General features: G+C 42.2%; 2 protein-coding genes across 8 annotated transcripts in view; one reads left to right on the plus strand and one right to left on the minus strand.

The window, feature by feature from the left end:
* The first annotated feature begins 210 nt into the window (after window positions 1-210).
* Window positions 211-11543, plus strand: MOCS2 (molybdenum cofactor synthesis 2). 6 transcript variants are annotated; one of them, XM_052778994.1, is made up of 7 exons: window positions 296-333; window positions 742-863; window positions 3268-3361; window positions 4492-4618; window positions 5211-5364; window positions 6776-6899; window positions 8099-8208. In XM_052778994.1, exons 1-7 carry the CDS (start codon window positions 322-324, stop codon window positions 8165-8167), a joined length of 702 nt encoding a protein of 233 aa, XP_052634954.1. In that variant the 5' UTR covers window positions 296-321; the 3' UTR covers window positions 8168-8208. The 6 variants fall into 6 exon arrangements, 2 of the variants coding, with proteins under 2 accessions (XP_052634953.1, XP_052634954.1); XR_008233842.1 differs by lacking the exons at window positions 6776-6899; window positions 8099-8208 and adding an exon at window positions 3471-3638 and having other exon boundaries at window positions 211-333; window positions 3225-3371; window positions 4483-4618; window positions 5211-5304; XR_008233843.1 differs by lacking the exons at window positions 4492-4618; window positions 5211-5364; window positions 8099-8208 and adding an exon at window positions 11309-11543 and having other exon boundaries at window positions 211-333; window positions 3225-3371.
* A 1468-nt stretch (window positions 11544-13011) lies between these two features.
* Window positions 13012-27122, minus strand: part of ITGA2 (integrin subunit alpha 2) — a 70170-nt gene continuing 56059 nt past the window's right edge. For both annotated transcript variants that reach the window (XM_052778992.1, XM_052778991.1), the window contains 7 exons: window positions 25392-25494; window positions 24453-24563; window positions 23831-23935; window positions 23385-23498; window positions 21011-21100; window positions 17381-17497; window positions 13012-16008 (listed from right to left, as the gene is read on the minus strand). In XM_052778992.1, coding sequence (XP_052634952.1) covers window positions 15919-16008; window positions 17381-17497; window positions 21011-21100; window positions 23385-23498; window positions 23831-23935; window positions 24453-24563; window positions 25392-25494 — 730 coding nt within the window. In that variant the 3' untranslated portion in view covers window positions 13012-15918. The remainder of the gene's footprint in view (window positions 16009-17380; window positions 17498-21010; window positions 21101-23384; window positions 23499-23830; window positions 23936-24452; window positions 24564-25391; window positions 25495-27122) is intronic.

Raw genomic sequence — 27122 nt, forward strand, 5'->3', positions numbered from 1 at the left:
CGTGAGAAAATCCGGCTTTTAAGGTGCCGTCCCCAAAATTACAGGCCGGGCCTGGGGGGGGGGGGGCAAAGCCACGGCCTCTCACCCCCCACTCCCCCGGCATCCTCCGAAGGCCGTCTCCCACCTCCCTTAGCCACCCGTGCGGCGACAGGGCCGCGGAGCGGGGCTAGGCCTAGCCAGGCCTAGCAGCGTCGGAGCGCTACCGCGCCGCGCTGCCGGCCCAGGCCGCAGGGGGCGGTCCGGGCCCGGCGCCTCCCGTCCGGGCGCAGGCGCCACCGTGGGTCCGCGGCGGAGCGCTGCCCGCCCGGGGACGGCGGCTCCATGCGCTGCCAGGTAGGTGCAGCCTGCCGGCGCCCCTGGGGAGCGGGCCCCGGCTGGAGGCGAGGCGGGCGCCGGGGAGGGCGGCGGGGCTCCCTCAGCCCCTCTCCTCGGCGGCCAGAGGCGCAGCGTGGGCGAGGCCTGGACGGCGGGAGCGGCACACGGATCCGCGCTGACCTACCCCCCCCCCCCCCCGCCCAGCACCCCCCTTCCGCGCTCTCCTTCTGACAGCCGGGTCCGGAGGCACGCGACAGGAGCTTGCGGGCGTTAAAAAAAGCCAGGGAATGCGTTTCCTCAGGCAGGTTTGGTTTCGGTTGTTTGTTTTGGTCTTTTCGGGGAAGTTAACGTGCGGTAGCGGGGTTTTTTCCCTTTGTTTTTCGCAGTAGGCCCCGCTCCCCTGACGGGCGTTTGTTCCCCGAGCAGGTCTCGGTGCTGTATTTCGCCAGGAGCGCAGAGCTGGCGGGGCTGCGCTGCGAGACCCTCTCGGTGCCGCGGCAGATCACCTCTCTGCAGCTCTGGGAGGAGATCGTCAGGCTTCACCCCAGGTAATCGGGAAAGCGCCTGCTGAGGCACGCAAAGCTTGATGTTCTTGGGGGTTTTTTGGTGAATGCAGATCGGGTGTTCAGAGCTGAGCTGGAACGAGTATCAGTACTTTGCTACCATGAAAACTGTGACGTTTCTCCTGTTCTTGTAACCTGCAGCAAACGTTTTGTGTTTTGGCCAGTTGGAAGTGCTGTAGCTGTACACCTGGAAAGACTAGGTCCCATAAACGTACCCAAAAGTTCAGCATGAGGCGTGCCTTAAGACACGTAGCCCATTGTCCAGGATGGCCATGCTATGGTAACGCCGCTGCACATCAAAACTGAGCTGGGTTATTAACCTGTCAAGAAGGTGAGATGTCTCGAGGAGGGATTGAGCACAGGCAGGGCAATAAATAAGCAATTCATGATAACATGCAGGTGTTTTAGATCACTTTTCTTTAACTGTGCTGTTAGCTATTGGTTGGAGCTTATGGCACACTCTGGAAGGCAGGTCAGGAAGGGAGCAGAAGCCCTGCCACGGGCCTCCAGCCAGTCAACCCTTACATAGGAAATATGCTCAGCCACTTTTAACCTCCTCTGCTTTGAAAAAAACCGCCAGCGCTGGTGGTTCCATTTCACAGGGAGGCAGGTCCTGAGAGAGCGCTAGGTGTGTGCTGTAAGGACCCCTGTGGCACTGGTGCTCTTGGGGGTGTCAGCAGAAATTCCCCCTCAGGTTAAGGCTGAGGGAAGGTGGTCAGTCCTGTCAAGAATGAGTCTGATTGATAGAGAAAGGTGCAACACCATTTTGGAGGGGGGCGTGAAAAAAAAAAAGTAAGGTATAACAGAGGTTGAAGTCCTCAGGATTTAGTGTGGAATGCACTGGAATTTCCCTAACTTTGGACTTAGGTGCCAAAGTCTTCCTTTAGGCACCACCCTTCTTTATTAGACCAGGGGCCTTTACCTCACAGAAAATTGAGACTAAGTGTGTTTTGGGGGAGGAGGCAGTAGGGAATGAGTGTATTTTACTTTGCAGCCTATTACTCAGTGCCAGAAGCAGCAGCAGCACCTTTGATCGGTTTGCCATAGTTTGTCAGCTTTGTCCTTTTATGAATGGTGACTTGGGGCAGTACGTTTTGCATGTGCAGTTACTTCACATCGGCCTTCTTGGAAAATGCTTCTGCTCCTAGCTTTTCTGGAAAAACTCAGCATAATTGTAGGGCATTGACCACAGACTTCTATTCACATTGCTAATGGATACTCAGACTGCAGCTTGAGCATACTTGACAATGCTCTTCTGTTCCACCCATTTTCCCCAATGAATTAACTTGCAAGTGACATTAATTAGAGCCCATCCTAATGGGCACTTCAGGTCTATGGTTGCGCTCTGTTCCTCAGTGGCTTGCTGTGCTTTCATACAGTTCCTCCCTTCAGTCTGCCCTCTGAGTCAGTGCTACTGTGTTTTGCTCAGCCTGTGCCTTGCCTACTTCTGTCTGTCTGGCTGTTAGGAAATAAGGTGGTTTTTACTTGTACCCTTTTGGCGTGCTTGCTTGTTTCTAGGCAATACAGCTCTCCACTGTCTGTGCCAGATTTTTTAGTCTCAAACAGTAACAGTTATCATGCTTGCACCTTCTAAAGTAAAATGTTGGTGTTCTTTTTCTGGTGTCTTACTGGTGTTGCCCTCACTCACTGTGTGATTGCACTTAGTCATGAAAGCGACTCCCTGCCTGCCTCATGGTATCCAGAGCTGTAGACTCTCACAGCAACATCTCACAGATGTGGAATCAAAAAATATATAGAAGATCTGCCAGAAAATGCACCATATCTGCCGTCTTAGTTCTGTTGCCACTCCTTATCGATAGCAAATTTCAGACCCGTATATACGAAAGACCCAAAGCCTCATAAACTGTGAGGTTACACAGCAAGAGCAACTCATTGACCACTGAATCTTCATAAGATGTCATGAACAGCATCCCGCAGTGCTTCTTGTGTGTAAGAAAATTGCTCCAGCCCAGCCAGACTGCATCAGGGGAATGTTTCCTTCTAATCCCAAGTTGGATGGTTGCTACATCTTGAGTTGCCTCCTTCTTTGTTAGAAGCTGCTGAAGTGGGTCTGGTATACATTGGTTCGTTCTCATGTAGGCCTATGACAAATATAGTTCCTGACTTCTGAAAATTATACTGAGTTGGTTTCTCCTTAGCCACCACAAGAAAATCCAATAGTAGGAGGTGGGTGTTTGTTGTATTTTTGAAAGTGTATTGGAAGCAGAGTTGTATAAGTCTCAGCTGCCCTAGACTGCACACCAGTTTGTTGTTTAATGAAATCTCATGGTTAAATGCAAACAGTCTGTTTAGAAACCTATTTGTGCTCCTGCCAATCCCCCTCAGGCTTGCTGTCATCCGGGATCAAGTGGTTTTTGCTGTTCGGCAGGAGTACGTGCTTCTTGGAGATCAGCTCCTGGTCCTGCAGCCTGGAGACGAGGTTGCCATTATCCCACCAATTAGTGGAGGCTGAATCTGCTCAGGTTCTGTTGGGTAGGTATCACTTCCTGCTTAGCTTCATATGGAGTGTCATCCTGTGCTAAAATATCTCATGAATTCTGTATAATGTTCCAATAATCTTTTTTTGTTTAGGTCCAGAGATGTGATTGCAGTTCTCTCCCTCCACCCCGGTACTCTTTTGAGAGAGCATAACTTGCGTTTCCTGCTGGAGAGGGCCATTGTGCTCACCAGAAATTATAAGCTGGTGCACCAATAAATGATTAACACATATGCAGTAAATGGAAGAAAATTGCCAAAGGGGTCAGCCATTGTTTTGAATTTGGGTTTTAGGTCTTGCTATTCTTTCATAGTTGTTTCTGACTGCCAGTAGATACCCAGCTTGCCTAAATAAGATAATAATGAAAAACCTCCTGCCACTTTTTAACAGAAAAGATTGTACAGAAAAAGAATTGACTGCTGCTTACAAAAAACTCTTGTTGTTGTTGTTGTTGCTGTCAAAGGAACAGGTGTTCCTAGAATAGCTTCATTTCTTTGCATGGTTTCAAGTGCCAGTCCATGTATTTACTGCAGCTTGTTCCATTGCTGCTGCTCAAAATACTACTTTTCCTCCTCACTCTTAGATGAACTGATGACTGGTTTCTATTCAGGAAATTAGAAGTGTCTCCTGTGTCACTGAAACAGACCAATAGTATGAGGTCCTGGAGAGCATATTAAACTTTAGGGTTAGAACCCCAATCCATGTTTATCAGAAATCTCTGTTTTAAACTGTGTTTGATTTCACAATAAGATAGGGAGGAGCGGCTGACAATCTTGCCACAGATTTACTAGCACAGTGGTCCATGGTGGTTGATTGTACTGTTAAACTGGGGCCTCAGACTAGTTCTGGTTTCGTCCTACTGGACCAGACTTTCCTACCAGGAAGGAACCTGTATGCGTTAAAAAACAGGTCATTGCTTGATATTTGCAGTTAATATTCTCTCAGCAAGTCTGCTGAGAAGTGAACATGCCATGGAGACTGGTCTCTTGGGTTGAGGAAGTAGATGGTGCATGTTTTCTGCATAAAGTGGGGCATCAGCACTGGATAAAAAGCAGTTGGCCAATGCTAGTATCACCAAAAACAACAACAGAGTCTGTTTGGTTTCAGCTTTTCTAGCGAGCTATGGATGAAAGCGAAGATGTGCCAAAAGATTTTATCAAGCTCAAATCTGAAAAGCTCTCTGTAGATGAAGTGTCAGAGCTGGTTATTTCACCGTACTGTGGGGCAGTGTCTCTGTTCATTGGTGAGTTTAATATTTCTGAGCTGGATCTCTGGTGTGTTAACAGTCTAATAAATGGAACCTGGATTATCCACACCTGTATGAAAGCTCCTGCAACTCAGATCTTTGTTGAAAGTAAAGTACTTTTTTACCCATGGGCTGGTGAAAGTCAAGGCTGATAGCTCTGTCCTGTTGCTTAATGTGCATGGTACAGATCTTGAAACTGCTTTGTGCTTAAACCATAGTGCTACTGGGCTCCTAAATACTGAACACTTCACCGTTGCATGGGCAAATGCAGTAATAGCACCTTAGCAGTTACACAGATGTCCCAGCCTTTGGCATTACAGACTGCAGACTTGTATAATGTGTAAACTAAATTCTTCCTTGTATATTAAAGATTTCTCTTATTCAGAGAATCTCTTTACAGAGTCATGACTAGGAGAGGTTGGTTGTATTTGCACAGTGCTGACCTTGACCATAGCAGGAGATCCTGGGTTTTACTCACTATTTATATATAATATATTATTATATGATAAATGTATAATATATATAATAAATATATAACATATATATTTATTTCCTCAGTGCTTTTGGTTGATAAATCATTTGTGTTTAGGTACTACAAGAAATAATTTTGAAGGAAAAAAAGTGATTCACTTAGAATATGAAGCATATACTTCAATGGCAGAGACTGAAATAAAGAAAATCTGCAGAGATGTTAGACAGAAATGGCCATCAGTCAAACATATTGCAGTGCACCATAGACTTGGGTATGTATGGCCAGGCCCCATCCTTCTGCAAGTAGAATATTAATCCTTGTCTGGTGCTTGACTATGCTTACATGGTTGCAGGACATGCAGGAGTCTTTACAAACTGTAATGTAGCAAAGCTGGCTGCAGGATCAAGCTCTAGCTATGGAGCTAAGGTCTTTTAAAAAATGTGTGTATTGATATTGTTTGCTGGAGTTCACATTTAGCCTGGAGGATCCTTGATGCTGGTTTAATGGTTTGAAAGTGGGGAGAAGGGATTGAGATTTCATTCCAGGAAAGGGGAGGCTGTTGGTTTGTTTTGTCTTTTTTTAAACATGTGAAGTTGGCAGCACTTTCTTTTTCCTTCTCTCTCCCATTGAGGTGCCGCAGAATGTTCTTACTGTCAGATTTAAGTCAAATTATGCCATAGGGAACCTGTAAGCTTAGACTATGGGGAGGGGAGAGGCATGGTAATTGACAGCCATGCTTGTCAGAGAACCTACTGTTGTTCCTTGAGTCTTGGATAAGCATTTTCTGTTGGGTTCAAAACATGGAATGCTAGTGCCTGACATACTCTTGAGCCTTCACTCTTCACCAGATTTCTTACTGAAACTAGCAGCATTTGCAGTCTGTTGCAAGTGCTTGTTTCTTTTTCTCTCAGCAGAAGGAACTTAGGAGGTGATCTCAAAGGGTAGTATTAGCTCTAAGGGGTAGTTTCCTTAGATTTCCTCCATAGTCAACAGAGAGTGTGATTCTCTTGAGGGCAGCTCAAAGCATTTAAGCTTAGATATTTCCTATGAACTGTTTGCCAGAGGAGTCTTACTGTGGAGGGAGGGTTGGAAGGCAGCTTTTGGGAATACTGCCCTTGTGAGGAGCAAAACACTTGTGCTACTTCTGTTAAGTTTGGAAAACCAAACAGGAAAAACTTCATAATTTGAATTTGTCAAAAATTAAGTTTCATTGCAAAATCTGGCTAGTTTGAGGCGCTTAATTTCTTCTTTCACAAATTCTTGTGCAAACTGAGATGATTTCTTAGGTTTTCAGATAAGGACTGGGTGTTCTAGCTTGTTGCTGTTCATTATTAAGCCAGCTTCCAGTGAGTTTCCTATGCACTGCTGCAAGTTAGCAATTTTCCCCTCTTAATTCCATAGACTTTATTTTAAAAAAAAAGTAAGAATGGAAGAAAAAAGCCTATGTCTGGTGGGTTTATTTATTCTAAAGCATGGAATTCTCACATCTGGTACTGATTTTGGTTGTGGTTTTCTTTCTTTTTAAAAGTGTATAATCTTTTGGACATGGCTTGACACTTGCTCAGTATGAATGAGTTAGGAGAGCATGTGGCCAGAATACTGACGTGACATGGCCACAACTTTTGGGTGCTCTTAATGTTAAGCATTAGCTAAAGCTGCTGTTGTTCCTCTTCTCTCCCTAGTGTGGTTCCAATAACTGAAGCAAGTGTAATTATTGCAGTCTCCTCTCCACACAGAACACAATCCCTTGAAGCTGTAATGTACTGCATCAATACCTTAAAATCATCCGTCCCAATATGGAAAAAGGTATGTTTGGGAACAAATTTGATTTTAGGCCCATGCCAGAGTCTTAGACAGCTGGGATAAAGCCGCTGCTCTTAAGTGAGGCAGCTGAAGCATTATGGGCAGCAGTTGCTCCTGATGGGATGCCAATGTCTAGCACCAGTGGGTTTCCTCTAATGCAGCTAGACCCATCTGTGGCAGGTAGGGCACCTGGAAGGCCCTCCCTTGCCTGTACCATCCAGCTCCCCTTCCTTTTAACGCCATACTGGGGTCAAAGTGAAGGAGCCCTGAGCTCTCCTTTTTTGAGTGGCAAAACTCAGTTCTGCACAGGCTTGTGGAAGAACTTTAGAGTCAGCTTTGCTTTGGACAGCATTGCAGTGTGCAAGTAAGAATGGTATTTCTTGTCTTTCTGTTTTCCCCTCATCCCTGTGGCCTTGAGAAGGCACAAAGCATTAAGCAACAGCACACAATGAAGGGATGAGCAGAGGTCCCAAAGCTAGTATGGGCACACAACAATGTGTGGAAAGACCAGCCCGGGTCTAGAAAGAGCCTCATTGCATAACCGCAGTGTTGCATGCGAGCAATGAGCACTACCTCTGCCTTCTCTCCCAGGGAGAACTTGGCATGTGGTAATAGTGATGTTCTCCGCATTACTCCACTTTTCTGACACCTCTTTCAGGAGACTGGAGTTCTGTGGTGTCAGAAAGAATAGTAAGGGGCTTGGAGCCCTACTGCATTTGCTACTTAGGTGTGGACTGCTGCTGGGTAGTCCAGTCTGTCCTGAAGATCTAATACTCACTGTATTTTGTATATTGTAATTTTAATTTTTTAATACTGACATTTTGTATACACTTAACCACTCTCCTAAAAATTATGGTACAGAAGGTTAACATGGCAACACTTTAAAAGGGCAGTTTCAGACATGAGTGCTGTGTACTCTACAGCTTTTACATCATTTCTTCTAGATGTCTTTCTTGAATTGACTGCAGTATGGATGGGCCCTTCTAAATTTAATGGGGCTCAGCCCAAGGTTCAGCATCTGCCCACGTGTAAGTCAGTATGTTCTAACGGTGCCACCCTCTTTTCTGTTTGCCAGCCAAGTGCTGTGTAGTCCTGTTGTGATGAGTAAATAATAGCAGGATGGCTGTTGAGTTGTTTGGCCTGCTTGTGGCTGTATGTAGCAGAATCCCACAATATTTCCCATTCTTTGTTTATATTTGCAGGAGATTTATGAGGACGAATATTCTTGGAAAGAAAACAAGGAATGCTTTTGGGCAAATTCAGAAAAATAACTGTACTCTCTTAAAAATAAAATGTTACTGTTCCTAATGAGCTTACGTGTTTAGCTTTGAGTTGCTTTTACAGAGGATCTATATGTTTTTAAGTAGCTGTAATAGACATTTCAATCTGAATAATTTAGTTAGGACTGAATGAAATAAATGAGTAAGAATTAGGGTTTTTAAGTGTTCTTGACTCTCCTTTGAAGTCATCTCTTTGTGCATTTTAACACGGAGTCAGTTTTTAAAACAATCTTCCCTAAAATTTTTGGTTGCAAGGTGTTTAGTCCACTGTGATATATACTATTTTAATGCCTTTACATTGGTAGTCTGTGTTCACTGTCTGCATGGGAGGTCACAACAGGCGAATTGGATTTTTCTTAATCTTAAAGAAAGTCCTGAGTAGTTTAATTTAATATGACTGTAGAATCAATTCACAAGCTTTATGCTATTCTGACATTCTTGTAACATGAAAGCTACTTTAAGTAGATTAAACATTTTGGTACAGACAGAGAAGAAAATACAAACTGTACCCCAGAGTTATTAACTTTTTAGTAGTGGTTATGTTCCAGTAGCTCTTGTCTCACAGAGACATTGTTACTGTGCAGCTGATATTACAAGTCCATTGCATTAAAAAAAAAATGGACAGACCTTGATTCAAAATTAGATCTAATACTCCACCAGCAACAAACTTGCATTAGCAATAACACACAAACCTGTAACTACTTAATGATGTCTAGACATGATTAATTTTGAAGAAGCTTTTTTGGCTGTGTACTTGTATGGTGCTGCAGAAAAAAAAAAGCTAGCTATTATTACAAATAGACAACTATAAGTTTAATTAGTTTTAGTAGTTTGACTTTAGAGATGTTAGGATTCGAAGTCCTAGAAAGGGATTAATTTTTCAAAGGAAAGTGAGTCTGTTGAACTTTTTGCAGTTTATATATGCATTTAAATTCACATTTATGTTTTTAATACAGTTTTTGTCTTGTTACTGTTTTGAAACCTAGTTAAAAGAGAGAAAGACTGACATAGTATGCCTATGCTCCCACTGGAAACAATGGGCTGCTCATCTGAGTAAGGTCATTTTATTTATATTACTGTACTGTGCCATGATAGTGTTTAGATGCTAAGAGTTCAAAGTCCCATTGTGTATGGCATTTTTACTAATGCTGAGAGGCAGTTTTATCTAGTCATCATTATCAATGTAGGCAAGATAGATATAAAGCAAGGAAAATGAGGTCAAGAAAAGTAAAATTATTTGCTCAAGTTTGTATATCATCACATCACAGAACGCTAAAGCCTCAGCTGTATAATCCATTTCATTGTGTCTGCAGTAAAAATTACAAACAGCTGCTAGCTGCACAAAATAAAATGAGAAAAATAGGGGATGATCTTTTTTCCCCCAGTGATCTCAATCAGTTTTAATATTTAGTGATGGTTACTGTATCTGGATTAAGTAAATCCCAATGAAACATACAACTTCAGCCAGAAGCATGGTTAAACTGTGCGTGTTAACTTACTGATGCACTTCCCTCAATGGAAGTGAGCGAGTCCTTCCTCTGCAAGACAGCAGCTGCTCCTTGTGTGCTTACACATACGCAGCCTCCAAACCATGTGGGCCCTATTACCTAGGCAGGGCTGAGCAAGTTCAAGGTTGAATTTTCCTTTGCTTTGGAGGTTGGAGAGGAGCCCTCTGCCATTTGAATGTCATTTTTACCAGGAGTTGTACAGAATCCTGAGTACAGATCACTTCCTCTGTCAAATAATTCTTTTTGTTTTTAGAGAAGAAAGCAATACATAAACTTTCCCATTTTTGGTGTTCATTTTTCCATGTTCATGTTTGCTGTTACCATGCAACTAATTAGTGTATTAATTTCACAAAGATAAATGGCTAGCTTGCCTTGTAGTGGGTGGTTTATGAATGAACTAAAACCTATGCAGTGCTTGCATACTGGTGCTGTGCTCTCATACAGAAAAATAGTGGTATTTAGAACACTTAAATTGTACTTGGGGCCCTATGATCAGGAGCAATTCCTGTGTTGCACTAGTGTCTCTCTAGTGCTGCAGTCTCCTGGAAGATTTCTCCAGGGTGACCTTAAGTGCACCTTCCCCATCAGCAATGCAGCTGGGAAGGAGAGTGCAGAAAAGAGAAAGAGTAATTGTGTACTTCCCCACAGTGACCAGGAACAATGAATGGAAGAGATGTTGTACTGAGTCACAGCTGAGTGTTACAATGTGTGTACGCTGCCATGGTCAAAACAATGAAAAGTCATTTTGTGTCCCTAGCTGTGCATGAGGCAAGTACTGCTTTGTTCTGGAACAATGATGTATTGGTCTTGTGTAACTTTGGGTTCTTCAGCTGGCATCTAAAAGCGAAATGGAAATGCCCCTAGGAGGGATGATGTGCATAATTAGAGGTAAAATGTATCTCACTGAAATTTTAAGTCCATACTCCGAGCTCGGTGTTCCAGCTCCCTCTGTAGGGCTACCCTCTCTGCTAGGGCAATATTATCGTAAAAGAGGGCAGATTACTCTGTTCTAAGATAGCTGCCTAAGGCTATGTCTGGAGCGACCCAGAAATGCTTCCAAATTTCAAGGCCAGGGGATGAATCCCAGCTGTGCCTGACTGCATGTCAGGGAAAGATGTGGCTGCTCATGTCCTGGTTTCTACACATGCAGGACTAGGCTGCTGGATGAGGGCTGCCTTGTGTTCTGGTGAGGTCCGTGAGTAGGATAGCAGCTACAGATCAATATACAATGCAGTCCTAGCTTTCTGGGATGAGTCCAGCTGTTTCCTTGCCTTGGCTATAGGGGAGGCTAATCCCACCCCTCTGTGGCTCTTCAGCTGTGTCACAGCATCCTGCAGAGGTGGTGGCTCCAGGTGCAGACAGATGTTCCCAGGAACAGATGCTGCAGACTGGAGAGTCATCAGGCGATTCCTGCAGAGATCTGCCAGATGCAGGGTATTTGTGGAAACGAAGCACATGTCTTCAGAGCGAAAATTTGTCCTTCTGAAAAGATGTCTTGGTCTTGGTTGGTAACATTTGAATACACTGATCTATCCCTTTGTCTGGCAGAACGTCCATATACCAGCATTGCTTAATTTTAAGAGTTTCCTTTCCTGATTTTGATCTTTCATTCTCTGTTCTCAAGAGAAGCTCAGCCTGATGTGTACTATGAAAACAGCAACTGATGGACTGTCATGAAATAAATGGGGGGGAGACGACGAGGGGGGACAGACTGTGTTATAAGGAGCCTACCCAGGAGATGGCAGCCGAGAGACGACTGCGCTGGAAGAGCAGCTCCCAGCCTGCCCAGGTGCAAGCTGTGCTGGGAAATACTGGCGCTCACTTCGGCTGTCACTCATGAAAGTGACACAGTCACACTCAGGAATATTGCTCAACTTTAAGCTAGATTTTGGCTTTTCTCTCAGCTTACTTTTCCCATAGCTGTTCAAGGAATTTGTAGTTTTATAGACTAACGCATTCATTTGCTCCATCAAAAACATTAAAAGGAAAAAACTGCTAAAACTAATCATTAACAAAGTGAAATTGCCTGTGAAAGCCAACAGTGCTACCCCTTGTCCCCCAAAAAGCTTTGAAAACTCAATCTTGAGCTCTTCCATTAAGTGTCCTGTGGAGGTACTTGAAGAGAGAGAGTTAAGAATAGGCTAATGACTATAAATCAGCAGTTTCTTTGAGTACCTTAGGCCTGTTTTTTAAAAGCAAACCAACCATAAAATTTTATCTTGTCAAGTGTTACAAAAATTAGCATCCTGATGTATCTTTATAGCAGTTCTGTTTTAAAAGTTCCATTTCGACTATTTTAAGAGAAAGAGGCAAATACATTTTAAAAACTGCTAGCACACCAAAGCCTGTGACTGCATATGGGTAATTGATCATATATGAGGGCAGAAAGGTTGTCTTATTAAAAGATAAGACTCAACTTTTCTGAGGCTGTGAAAATTATGTATACTTTATTACCTTTAAAGGCAATAAAAAGTTGAGGCAATTAGCTATAGATTTTGAGATGTATTTTCATACCTTCATTTTCTTTAGTCTTTAATTTGCAAGCTTTGTTGTACCTCAGTTTTGGATATAAAGGGTAATACAAGTCAGTATATAAGGAATCTGGCTTTCAATTCTGCAGAACACTGAGACTTGGTGAAAGATGGGGTTTTGTGCCTTAAGATTAGGATCATGTGGTTCTGTATTATGGAAGTGTTAAAGTTGGTAGCTTGAATATTTATGTGGAAAAAGAAAAAAAAGGAAGCTCTGTGAAAGTAGCTACTTTTCAGGTGGTAGTTACTGCAATGACTGTCTTCCTACTGTCTTCCTATTCACAGCCAAGTTTCTCCTCTTCTTCCTTTCCCACTGTGCTCCTGCTGAAATGTTGCATTTGGCTTTTCCAGTGTATGGTGCGGAGCAGCTAGAGCTGGTGTCAGGACATGCTACAGCTGACCAATTCTGTACATAATATAAAGTGCAGGGCATGAGACTGGCGGAATATGGTGTAATTTTAGATGCCAGTGATAACCCCATGCTTATGGGGGTAAGGCCTGACCATGATAAGGTTTTAACACCAACTATTCAACCAGAGCTATTCAAATACACAGATATTTTGCACTAATGCAAACTGACTTACACTACAATATAGCTTACCAGTAGTATTATACTCATGACTATAACCTACAAGACTTCCAAATGCAGCTTCTTCGTATACCTAGCAGAGTCATCCCCTTAGGGTTTTCACTGTGTGCTACTGGAACAAAGACATATTTGGCCCCATTTTATGTAGTGCTTTTTCAGTAGCATTTCTTTGGTTTAGGGTGCTCTTTAAAAATAAATGAGTCTGTGTTCAGCAGTATTCTTGTTTTTATTGTAGTAACGCTGTTAGGCCCTCAGGTAGGCACCACAGTGATACAGTCCCTGCTCCCGTAGAGCTTACATGCTAGCTTTCAGAAGTCAGTTTGATTATAAACTCTCTTGTACATCCCAAATCTATACATAGGCTCATATGAAACTAACTTTGATTTTGGACTTGATTCTGGTACTTCAGGAAGTCAGCTAGATTTCAAGACCAGAATCAGATACAAGTTGAGTTTGCTGAAGGTATTCCTGACTTTTCTTGCTGCAAGCACAAACAGAAGCACATGCTGAAGCTCAACATTTCAGAATAATATTTAACCTGTAATGTGCTGTTTTAAAAAAGTAAAACTAAAAAAAACCAAACCAACCCCTTGCGCATAACACAAAATATACATAATATTTCCAGCATTATTTGCGGCTGTGCCAACTTAAAAGTGCAATAGACTCACCCATTACAAAAACTGAATTAGCCATTTAAGTATTAATTGTAAAAGAAAAATAAACTAGTAACTTGAAGTGGTTAGGATACAAAAACCTTACCTATTGCTATGCCTTCCCTTTATTTTGGGAGAAAGTATTATGTCCAGGCTGGGGGGAAATTCCTGTTGTCTGGGACAAAAAACCCCAGTGAAGAGTAGTGAATTGAGTCATTGCTACCTGATTGATAAACTGTTAAATCCCCAAAGAAGCTGTATGTCAGATACTGACCTATACCTCCCACCAAAGGTGGAAGAAGGAAATCTGGCTGAATGCCTAAATTTCCCTTGCAAGCAGCACCCAGAAATGAAAGATGCTGCCATCTGCTGCGTTGTGAAATTCCCCCTCTGGCCTGGACTGCATGACCCTGGTTATGTAGGAGCTTCTCACACATACAGGTGTAGGGTTTTGTTTTCTTCTCACAAGTTTATATAAGAATTGAGGCAGACAATTTTTTATCTTTACTTTCAGAGCATTTGCCCTTAGGATTTACAATTACAAGTCAGGAGCTTATTCTTTAGCTTTATGCAATTGCTACTTTTTTTTTTTTTTACTTCTTACATAATTTTTTTGGTCACAGACTCAGCTGATGGCAACAGTCTTGTTTGACAATTGAGATCAGAATCTGGATTGTTTTTCAGAATGTTTAAAAAACCCCACCCCAAAACATAACATTTCATAGATACAAAATAAATCCAAAACACATATAAAACTACACTGAGCACAATCCAGCTGTCACTGCAAATGAAGCTGTTATTTGCCAATGAGATGGTTGGCTCCTGACTGATTGCTGATTAAAAAAGACTGAGTAAAACTTTCAAACATGCTCAAGCCTAGTTTTTGAAAAGTCCCTCAGAAAATAATCTGAAAGGTGCCTAAGCATAATTACAATCTAGCCTTGGGTGAAAGAAAACATGACTTCGGGTCTGAATCAGGTACATTTAAGTGTTTTACTCTTCAAGTAAATCACCTTGAGTTGGAAACAATCTCACTTGCATGGCAGTGTACATAAGGACAACACACACATCTTCTCTCACAATTGATCATAACTGCCAGGCATGAGAGAGAAAGGCAGCCAAAAGGCCAATTCCCCTGACTGTTAGCAGTCTTACAGCATGTGCCTTTTTAAGACTGAGCTTTCATTAAAACCAGGCAGCATAATGGCATGTGATAAACTTGAGGTGTGTAACCAACTTGAAGTCAACCCAAGTGTTGTGCTCAGAGCTCCTTCCAGAGCACTACAGTACTTTACTGTATAAAACATAAGTTATCTTCATCAAGACAGGAACATGTGGGACCAGATAAAATGTGACAGCTAAGCAGGTCGTACTGAACTTTGGTCTCCTGGAGGGCACTGAGATGCTAAAGAAACAAGTGCAGTAAACAGTTTACAGAGCTTAGATCTTCACTATCCTCTGTCCCAATGTGCATACTTCCTTAGTAATCATCCCCTTTAGTTCACTTCACGCTCTTAGTCTTGCAAAATCTTTCAGTACAGAATTAAAGGCAAGATCTTGACTGTCTTCCCTATTTACGTCAAAAGCCAAACTAGTGTCAGAGCGACTGCAAGCGTAAAGCCCAGTGTAACAGTAGTGGTAGTGCTTCTCAAGATGAACTCTGAAAACTAATCATAACATTGCAGAGAAAATGCTGTAAATTATTATGAAATTCTTATTTTCTTCTCAGAGAGAAAGTATGCAGAAGGCAGTTACACATACCATTTGGCAATATTTCCCCAAGGCAATGTACTTCAGTAATTTAGTTGTGACCTTAGTGCAAGGAATATGGTGAACTTTTGGAACAGTTTGCCCACCCAGTTGTCCTGTAGCACCGAGACAGACATCTTCATACGCAGTTCCCACTTTATAGATTAGTTAAGACAAAGGTTTGCTGGTGCAAATTATTTCTCTAAAACAATAAGGATGGAGTTAGTCAATGAAAAATGGGTTTTCTTCTCCCAGTCTGGAAGCAGTATTCACCACACATTCATCATCAACTTAATAGAAAATGTCCTTTACACATATGGTACTTGTCAACTGAATTACAAACTGATGCTGTTCCACAGTAATCTGAAATAAATTGCTCTGTTTCACTCTGCAGTGGAGCAGGAGAAAGGTTGCTGGCACAATATGTTACTGTAAACCCCGGACCTGCCAGTTCTAAGGGCTAAGCTTGTTTGAAAGGCAAAAATTTACAAGAAAAGGCACTATAAATCATTTTTGAAAAAAATGAACTGTCCTGCAGTTACTCTTATAATAGAGTAGAATCTGTAAAATATTTTCATCTATAACAAGACACTTCCATTAAAAATGTTTAAACGTTACTAAGCTTTAAGGCACTCCAGCTGAAGAATCGACTGGATCACAACTACTGTTGGTGGCTCAGATTTCCTCTCTTTATCCACGTAACTCATCATCTTCAGTCTTTGTCCTTTGTGAGTTCTGTAATTTCATCGACATCTTCTATATCTTGTGTCATTTTCTCATACTGTCTCTTGAAGAAGCCAAGCTGTGGTAAACATTTAAATAACACCATATCACAGTAAGTCATTGATAGTTACATTTCTGAGCCAAGCTAAATAGTGTGATGGTAGAAATACACGTGTGGATGCACACACATACAGTGTTTGATTTGTAGACAATTCCTGACTCTAAATTGAAAGGAGCTAGGCTTTAAACTCCTGCCTGGTGTAACTAAATGCGAGAACAGCAGTGCTGAGTAGCCAGTTGTCTCCCTGCCAAGATACAGGCATCTCCATGTTGCCTTAGTGTGCCAAGGAGCCCTGGCACACAGGAAAACTTTTCTCTCCCCTTAATCTAGGTATCCTTTGTAAATGACTTTTTTCCCTCACCCTTCTCTTTTCTCTTTTTGTCTGTTCAGTGTATATCCTCTCCCTCTTTGCTTCTCATCCCCAGCCTTGCCCACTGGGAATATCGTGGGAGTTCAGAGCCCAGCTGGGGAGTTATGGAAGGAGGCAGGCAGTGTCAAAAGGAAAAAAGTAAATGCCACAGCCCCTGTTTTGAACCGCTGGAAATTCATTTATCACCTTCATGTTGCCATTTCTATGGGGACCTATTTCAGAATTTTGATTTTTAGAGCCCTTCTAAAAGCTCCCATCAAGGGCGCAATGCCAGTGCAGTATTATTCATACCACCTGTCCTGGTTTTGGCTGGGACAGAGTTAATTTTCTTTCTAGTAGCTGGTACAGTGCTGTATTTTGGATTTAGTATGAGAATAATGTTGATAACGCACTGATGTTTTAGTTGTTGCTAAGTAGTGCTTTTGCTAATTAATGCTTATTCTAAGTCAAGGATTTTTCAGTTTTCCGTGCTCTGACAGCGAGGAGGTGCACAAGAAGCTGGGAGGAAGCATGGCCAGGATGGCTGACCTGGACTAGCCAAAGGGATATTCCATACCATAGGACGTCATGCTTATATAAACTGGGGGGAGTTGGCCGGGAGCTGCTCATCGCTGCTTAGGGCCTGGTTGGGTCATTGGTCAGTGGGTGGTGAGCAGTTGCATTGTGCATCACTTGTCTTTCTTGGGTTTTATTTCTCTGATTTTTGGTTATCTTCCTTTCCATTACTATTATTATTACTATCATTATTATTTCATTTCAATTATTAAACTGTTCTTATCTCAACCCACAAGTTTTACTTTTTTTCTATTCTCCTCCCCATCCTGCTGGGGTGTGAGGGCTTGGGATGGAGTGAGTGAGCAGCTGTGTGGTGCTTAGTTGCCAGCTGGGGTTAAACCACAACACCACCAAACTGCATGTGTGGTTTTGTTCAGCACCAGAGAAGAGAGATTCCAAAGAAAATAGCCTGAATGTATTTATCCCTTTCTGCTTTTCTTTTTAAGAATATAAACACCTACTTACTTTCCACAAAACGGCAACCAATACTAACAGCAAGAGGAGTCCAGCCAATATACTGCCAATCACAACACCAACTGGTATCTCAGCTTTCTCATCCGGCTTCGTTATTGTAACTGGGATCTGAAAGCAGAGAGATTGTGCATTAGGGGTTAATGTTAACTGTATATAAAGTGGGATTTGTAAACAAAGTACTTCACTGCTCAAGAATAGTTGGACTGCACACATTCCAGCATCAATGACTGGAACACACCAGGCAATTATAGCCTTTTCACTGGTGTCCAGAAGTACCTGGCTGCACCACTGTGGCACGTGGCAGTGCCAGTTAAGGATTAGGGGCCCTCATCACTCTTGGCCATACCCAACAGGCAGAGGAGCAATCTCTTCCTGCCAGCTTTCTGCCTTTCCAGTAACAGGAGGTCTTTCAGAGTTCTTCCCATCATAGACACACCATCACTACGTACAACAGATGTGCTTTCATGCAGGTGGGGAATAGCCTGGTGTAGAGCCCCATCTGCTCAAAACAGACTTCCACTGCATCAGCTGGAGAAGAACTACTTCCAACCAAGCGCTGTCAGAGCCTGTTATCTGTGGTGGGCAGCTGTAGGAGGCAATACTAATCATGGAGGCCAGACACCACCATGCACTGTGTTTGCTGAAATTTCTCCCCTGCTGCTGGGCAGGTACCTCTGTCTCATTCGCCTGCTGTTCCTACCTTGTGGGAAACCACTAACAACTTGTTAGATCTTCTCATGTTAATCTGTGTTCTCCTGAGTCAACTGCATGAATATGCTGTAAGATGGATGGGTCAAACAGGGGTGTTTCTAGCACACCTATGCTTCCTGAACTACAAGCAATACCAGAGAGCTCCCACAACAGCATACAGTGTCTGGAAGTTAGTTTTCAGGCGATACCCTGTCTATTTGGGTGGGTATGACCAACTATATAGTTAAATATAACATAGTTGCTCGGGGAGACATTGCTGTAATATTTATGAACTGTCAAATCTTTGGATTTAATCTTGCAATGACATGTATTTAGCATGATGGTTTTTTCCTTCCTGAAACATGATGAAAGAAGTCACATCGGTTTAATTTCTCAGGATTGCTTGCTCAATGCATTTGTCTGGTATAATTTAATCTTAAGCTTTCTGGGAAGCTTGCAGTGGACTGACATCCGGTGATTTAAGTCATTTCTCCTGGAAGGCTCCAATGTTGTGCTAGATGTGGCTATGTGTATTCATTTCAGTGGGGCAGGATGGCTTTGTGTATTTTTTAACAGAATGGCCATAATGATGATTATAGCAGGTTAACATTCTCTCCTCCAGCTGGCAGTCCTTTCCAACTTGGAAAAAATCTGAAAGCTTTTACGCAAAGATACCTAAGCAGCTTCTCCACATAGCATCAGAAGGCAATATTAATTCATTTGGCTACACAGCAACCCAGCTCATCCAAACTAAACAGCCGATCTCGTATGTATGTGCAGTTTGCCTAGTAATACTTTCTCCATTAGATTAACAGTGAAGTGGCACTGTTGGAGAGGTAAATCAATGGCTAAGAACACATCTTCCCTGAAGTCAAGCTGTGGTCAGTAAGACACCACAGCTGGGATTCATCTCATCTAGTGTTACATCTACTATATAGTTCCTTGGCTTCAAATGGAGGAGAGTCAACTCTTTTAGGGCCTAATTCACCCTACTTATTTTCAGGATCATCTTTAAGATGAGATGAATTGTATCTCAGAAGTACCTATTCTTTCTATGGACTATGGTTTATAGAAGGGCTAACTCTGATGTGGATGACTAATGTAGATATTAAGTTGGATGAATCCTACCACTCCCATCTAAAATAACAGGGCAAGTAGGGAAATAAACTCAATATTGTTTCTGCACTGTCCTATTCCCAAGGAAGTGTGAAGGGCAAAGACTGGTTATCGCTGCTGGTCTGTCAAGAAGTATATGAAGTGCTGGCTTCTGACTCCATCACTGAAGTGTCAAAGCAAACTGTCTGGCTTCTGACTCCATCACTGAAGTGTCAAAGCAAACTGTCTGCCTTAGGGAGAGTGTACCTCCACGAGCTGGCACATTTTCCAAGAATTCTCACAGGGCAAGAGGCTATTGAGTAAGGATCAGGCTGTAAACCTCACCAAAAGCCACCGTGTTTCTTAGGAGCCCTGTGGATAACTTCCAGGGTCTGTTCACCCACTGCCTCAGAGCTGTAAAAGGCCCAACTGCAGATGTTTCAATGGCTGGCTCAGGAATTACCTTTTATTTGTCAACTGACTTAACAGTCATTTCAATAATTAAGTTCTGGTTCTCCTGAAATCAACAGAACTGCTGATAATGTAAATTTAGCAATATCATGCTTCAACTGTGGAAAAATACCTAGTAATACATGGTTTATGAGCTACCTAAAAAGCCTGTGCAATTAACTGGAATATTTGCATTGTGTATTAACGAGTTTCCTCTCCTAACAGAAATAATACTATGCTGCAAAGCTGAGGCACTCAGCACACTTCAAATACAGGCATGTAATTTTTCTGCAAAAACATGGCATTATTTCCAGAACTACTCATATATTCCCTTTGCTTCTTCAGGCACTGGAGGTTTCCCTGAATACAAATGGATCTATTTAGAGGTGCTTCACAAGAAATGGAGTGATCCATGAGAAAACAATAACAAAAAATAGTACTGAATTATGGTCTTATTTCCACATTGAGATAGATCAATCAATAACCGCTTTTGTACATATTTAACTGAATTTTCTATTGCCTGTAAATGGGCTATGCCACAATATTGTCACAGATATTTGACTCCCTTACTAACTTGCATTTTGGTCTTCAGTGGCCTTGGTTATTTTTATGGGTAAAACAGGCTGGTAAGTCCTGTAAAAATAAATCTAAACTTAGTATTGCAAATGGAAGAGTGCTCCTCCCTAGATAGGCCAAGAGAACAAGGTATCTTTTCATTACAACAGCACCACAGTGCTAATGTATTCTTCAAGTGTTGTTTATGTTTGTATATAGCAGATGGAAACCTTAGGAGAAGAATTCTACACTAATAAGGTGGTGGTTTGGAGACTTTTCTTGAGATTACCTGTGTCCATATTGTCCATTGGACAGCCATTCCAAATGCAAAAAATACTCCACATTCATTTACAAATGAGATTAAGTATATTTGCTCGATACCTGTGCCAAACATCTGTCTACAAACATCAAACCAAATAGACTCACTGAAGTAAGACTATAACTCAGATTTGCAAAAATGTCTCCCAGAGCTCATTTATCTACAACAATTAATTCCATTGCAGAAGGAAGTCCAAATTTTGATCTTTTCATGAACGGGAAGCTAAATGAATTTCAGAAGTTTCTACCTGAATTTTGCTGATAGTTCTACAATCTATTTGAGATCTACAGATTTTAACTAGTCTGTTTTATATAGTAGTTGGCTGAAATGAAAACATTTTGGGACCTTAAGGGAGGTTGTATATAGCCAAAAGGATACATTAGTTCAATGGAATCAAATGTCATCAGAGTTTGAAATTTGCTCTGTACTCCTAAAGGACACTGAAAATTAAATATTACCACTTCAGTACAGTGAAAGAGAATTTGAAAAAAATGTACTTATCTATCACTTACAGTTAGGGTATTCTCTCCAATTATAAATAACTCAGGGTTATGCGTATCAATTTTTGCCTCTGCAGAGAGTTGTAATGTCTGGAAAGTTAACTGAAAGAGAAGAGTAAAATAACTGTAAAGCTCTATTACAGGGCAAATAACTTAGAATATAGACATCCTAAAATAATTCTTTTGTTTTGAAATGAAGATTTCAGAACCAGAAAAAAACCACAGTATTAAGAAAAATAAAATGATCTTATTTGTCCCAAGCTAATGTGTCTATGAAAGTAATAATGTATCAGTAATCCAGACTTAATTTTGCTGTTCTTACTTATTAGCCATGAAGCTGGGGAACTGGCTTCTTTAACATATAGTTCAAGCAAAACAGGAGGAGTTGATTATATATCCATTTTTATAGTTATTTCAAAGCTGTCACTGCTGCTAGCAGGGAAGAGAAGGGGGGAGAAATAGCTCAGCAACAAAAGTCAGATGGGGATGTATCTCTGGCCTTTGAAAGAAATGGAAACTGGATGTTCTTCCCCGCCTGCCCCCCCAACTCTATCCAATGCTTCTGTTTTTCCCCATTTATTTTCTCCTATCACTATCTGTTCCTCTCCTCTGCTCAAATTCTGACATGTCTCCCTCAGCTTAAACAAAGAAGATGACAAAAATCTTAGGCCAGTTCCCATTTGAAAAGGGACCTTGTGCCAGATCCCACTTCCCTCTGTGCATGTGTTGAGAGGAGAGGAGCATGGCTGTGCAGACACACTGCCAGCTCACTGCTGCTCTTCTCCCCGTGCGGCAGACATGGAGAGCCCTGTGTCCTACAGCACCACCGGGAACGGCCTCAGGTTCGTGGGAGCACAGGAGCACTTGCCAGCTGTACCAAATGCAATGCCTGCTCTGTCACTTTGCTCTGTCATTTTGCCTCCTCAGCCTTTTCTCTGGGGCAGGGCCAGGTATGGTGGCCTTGACACAAGGAACGTGAGCAACTGTAGGTCCGCAGCAGCCGACGCACACCGAATTGACCATCCCTGCAGCATATAGTTATTGCACACCTGCACTGTGGCCATCTGCCCAAGTGGCCTGTCCTGCGCTCCTAAATGTTTAGAAACTCACCTCAGCACTATTCAAAGCACCTCATTATTCCTAAATACATCTTTCTTTGCTTTGCTTAGCAGATACCAGCAAGCCTGCTATCCCCGTCTTGAACAGTGACTGATTGCCACTAAATAAAAAGGCTGATTTATGTGCATTATTGAGTACTTGCAAGATTATTTGCACTGACCATTGACAATCAATCAAATGGAAAATAACAAAATGGGAGATGAGAGGAAAACTGTGACATGCGATCTTTCCTTCCCGTCGCCCAGTGGTAAACAAATTATTTCCACTTACTTTCGTGCGAGGGTAGCCACCTTTTGTTCAGGTCTCCACCTTCTGTGTACCTGATGCACTAACAAGTGGTCTTAACCCAGATGATTTGAGAAATTCAGACTTTAAAGACAGACAGATGCTTTCCTTCACACACTTGCTGAGTATATTACATTATCAACCTGACCTTTTCCTTTTAAGAGCTGAATGCTAAAGCTGACAACAGCCCTGCTGTTAAATGTCAGTACCTGCCATTAGACTTGCCAGACAAACTAAGGAGACTGCGTCATGTTCCTGACACTCTAGGCAAACCTAGGACTCCAAGACAGTTTGGTTGGTTGCCTAGCTAAGAAGCAAACATGTTCTCCTTTCAAAAGTCTGGTAATTCATGATGAGTTATATCCTGGAGGACACATGGTGATTTAAAGTGGGAAAGTCAAGATATTATTGTGGATATTTTTAAACACCCTGTAGGTCTTTAAGCAAGGACTGTTTCCTTGACACCAACTCTAAAAAAAAAAAAAGAAAAATCAATTAAAAAAAAAATTTCCATACCTTCTCTAGCAAATATAACTGGCAGCACTTACAGGCTCTTGATATTTTGATGTGACTTAAAATGATCACTATGTAGGCTGTGATCTTCGAAAAGCTAAAAGCAACACTATTTTCCAGGCTATGACGATACTGTACTCTGCTGTCCTATGTTGAGTTTTGTGGAAACTGTAGTTTCCCCTGAATGAATTTAACAGATGCAGAAAATGTTTTTTTCAGCTGTGAAGATTGCATTATCACAGCATTTTCTTAGGTTTTGTGCTGGACTGAAGGTTATCAGCTCCATTATGCAGCCTCACTACTAACTTTACTTTTAGATTCAAGTTTTCAATCTGGAAAACACAACAATGTAAAGTAATGGAAGGTCTTTTTAGATTGGAAGGCCTCTTTTTACTGATCTTTGAAAAATATCAGGAGTTAGGAAATACTTGAGTATTGGATCCTTCATGAAGATGCAGCTGATACTCACAGCAGCAAAGGTTCCATTCCAGATTCGGGTGGACACATTCATAAAGTACTCCCCCTTCAGGATAATGTCTTCCAGTTTGCATGTGATGGTGCTGCACTTCACATTCTTACAGTTCTTCCAGGGGAAAGAGCATGGAGAGGCAACAGCATGCATTAAAAATACACTTTAACAAATGTTCTTTTAATATCCAGATTTTTTTGCCCTTGCCTTTGCCATTCTGTGCATACAAATTAAGTGCTTGCAGGCTGTGAAGAACATGCACTTTTTCTTCTAAGGCAGATACAGTATTTGTGAGAACATCCATAGGCTGCACTCCTGCACTGTGAATGAGGAATGCCACCCCCACCACAGATGTTCCCACAGGTACAGCAGTGGGCTCATAAGGATCAGCTCTGCACCCCTGTCCTGCAGTACTAAAGCCCTGAGAAGCCCTGAGTCTTACTCACCAGTTCTTTGGAAGCTCTGAAGTTCTCTCTTGTGAAAGATGCCAAATAAGGTCTTTTTCCTATTTGCAGTGGATTTATCTGAGCTTGACAAGTAACACCTCTGGCCTAGGAAAGACAGCAGGAATGAAGTTGGATGACATCATACTCAGGAGTTTATAGTCATCATAATATATATTTCTGGGATGAGATGGTGGCTGTGAAAGGGTAGATTGTGAATTATGTAACACTGGATACTTAGGAAACTGAGACTGTGGTTTTGGTCAGAATTAAGCAGCTGTTAAGAGTAATTTTTTTCCCCACAGATTGACCTGAAGGGTTTACCCCAATCTAAAAATCCTATTTTTACTATAGCCTTCTCAGGAACTTGGAGAAGGACCTAGCTGAAGAGTTCCAGAGTCATATGAAAAGTCAGCCATGGACCGTAAAGATAATCCGCATCTGCCAAGTAACAAGACTAGTGTGCTGCTGACATCATGGTCCTCCCCCTTCCCTTTATGAGGAAGGGACAAGGAGAAAGGGCATAGATTCTCTGAATCTCAGCCACACTATGAGGGAAATAATTGATGTTTATGGTCCTGATTAAACCCCCAAACACAGCAGTTTATGTAATTCAGTTCTTCACCTGATCTGTGGTGACTGCAGTTATGTACATCAGTGGGTTGTCTTTGCTGGTTGATGCTGGAAGATAGATTTCTACAGATGCCATCTTCACTGGAATACTTCCTGTTGTTACCTGCAAAGCAAATAACTCACAGTTCATTCAGGTAGCTATACTTACATATGCATAAATTATTTGGTAAAGCAAGAAAATCAGAGATCATGGATGAGTATCGAAGAACTGGACTCCTTTTGCATCAGTGTTTTTTGTACCAAGACACTAGGGTAGTAATTACATTATGCCAATAGTAAAGCAGAAAGTGTACTGTATAGCTTCAGGTCCCTGCCTGTTTCCTTAGCAAAGCTCGTATTAACTGCATGAATATGTTTTGAAAAGCAAATACTCTGCCACAGCCAATAAGCCTGTTATTAGTCCTTTAGAGTAGCAGTTACAGGAACGTAAATGGAACATAATTTACGTTTCTTCCACGTTGCATATTTGGATCTAAGTTTTTCTGAGTTATGTAATAAATTGTGTGATCTGGCTAGTTCTTGCATCTGGTTTGAGCGCTTAACCCTTGCCAAACTTCAAGTTTCAAAGTCCAAGCCTGCAAAGACTTGTTTTCCTTTATCAAGTCAGCAGAGGACAAATATGGTCTGGGAAAAAAGTCTAAGTTGACCTGAAGTTAAGCATTAACCATCTTCTAAATATGTAAACAGTGCAGGACCAATCCCTCCCCCATTCTACTTGTGCAGTAAGTGCAAATTTCATCCTTAACCTCATAAAGACTGTAAGCATTTATCCCCCAGCTATTTGCAATATTTTTTTTTTTCCTTACTTGACTGATTCAAAAGCATCAAAATCAGACACTGAAATCAGAAATGTTTTTTCAACTGTTTTGGGACCAGGCTAGAGGAGGAGGTAAGGCAGCTTCTCGAAGCAGAACCAGAAACATTTACTAACCTTAACTGAGAAGTTGAACGTGGGGCCAATATCTTCAAAATTATTCACAGTGGAAGGAATGTTCTGACCAGAGTATACTTCATAAAAGTTGATGTTGGCAAGCCTAGTTAACAACCATAAAACAATACCTTTCAGTTTGGCAGCTGCTTTGAAAACATACGTTACTGGATGTGCGTTCATGTAACAGGTCAGAAGTACAGTCAAAGGAAAAATCAGTCACTTGTACTGTTGTTTGAATTTTACAAAGCTGGTTAAGAAAATACATGGTGTACTGAAGCCTGGAGCTGGAGCGAGCACGTGAAGGTAAGACAGGAGGGATGCATGAGATACAGGCTTTGCTCAGCCTCCTGCACCCCGTGGTGTTTCAGCGCCATACTGCAAGCTCCTCTCCTGGGCACAAAAGGTGACTTTCAGCCTTGCACTGGCCTCCCTCCTCAGATAGGGCCCCTCTGTGGTCCCCCTTAGTACATCTGTAACAGCAAATACCAGCAGACTCTGAGGGAGATCCTGGGCCCTAATGCCATAGACCACAGGCAGGCTTGTTTCCACACTGCCCGAGTGTGGAAAGACACAGCAGCCTGCTTGCGTGCATGGTACATGTCATGTAGCTCTCGGTCTCCTCTGGGCCGCTTTCTTTAGTATTTATGGGCTTAAAAATGTAAAATTTCCGAAGTAACATGAGGGTGGTTGCAGCCCACCACAGCATGAAATTACAGGTGTGTGATGGAAGGATGGGGTGCAAGGGCCCCTGGATGCTCGAGGGGCTCAGCCAGCTGGGACCATGCTCAAAGACAATGAAAGCATCCCTGTGTAGTGCATCGCATCCATGTGCTGCTACCTGTGAGCAGCTCCTCCACTGAACCATCCCAGACCTGTGTCCGCTCTTCATCATTAGCTTTCATTAGGAGGCTAATTTGAGCAGTCAAAAAGAAAGCCAGGGAGTGACTTAACAAGGAACAGTGGTTATCATGTTTCCTATATCAGTTCTTCCTGTAGTACAAGGTGCAAATCCATCCTCTTTACCAGTGCTGCGCTCCCCATTTAACCTGGTTAACATTGGTGCGTACAGTCCCAAATTAACATGTGTGCAGTCTCACAGTGGTGCTTCCTGATCAGTTGTGCTCCTCCATACTGCATCATGGATCCTTTTTGATCCTCCATACTTCCTCCCATGGGCCCTCTCCTTGAAAGGCCTCCTCACAGGGACTCCTAGGAAACCTAGGAACCCATGTGATGCATTTTCTGCTTCCTTATTGCTCAAATCTCCAGTCCTTCCAGGATGCACAGCATCAGCTTCCTTGTCCTTGCAGGAGTCACTGGTAAGACTCATTCCCACCTCTTCTGGAAACTCAGATTAGGAGATTCTCCCTAGAAAGGCTTCACTTCAGCAAGACACACTTTTTTCTCAACCCTTGTATTTTAAGAGGTTGCTCCTCAGCTGTATTACCTGCCTCAAGAAGGAACTATCTCCAGATAGGTATTTCCTAAGTGGAAGAGTGTAAAAATGAGCTAACTCCAAGGGAAGCATTTAAAATTGTACCTTGGCTTAATGTGTATTTCCTTTAGTTCTTTTAAATTGATTCGTCTCCAAGAATAACTAATCCTTGTCTGGCAGTAGGTATTCCTTCATGCCTTGACTTGTGTATGAAATTGCATTTTCTCATACTCAGGAGATGCGCCTGAATTCAAACCCATTTTTCCTTGAGTGTTCCTTGAGTAGCTCCATAGACT

The sequence above is a fragment of the Harpia harpyja genome, chromosome Z (assembly GCF_026419915.1).
Source record: "Harpia harpyja isolate bHarHar1 chromosome Z, bHarHar1 primary haplotype, whole genome shotgun sequence".
Classification (NCBI taxonomy): Eukaryota; Metazoa; Chordata; class Aves; order Accipitriformes; family Accipitridae; genus Harpia; species Harpia harpyja.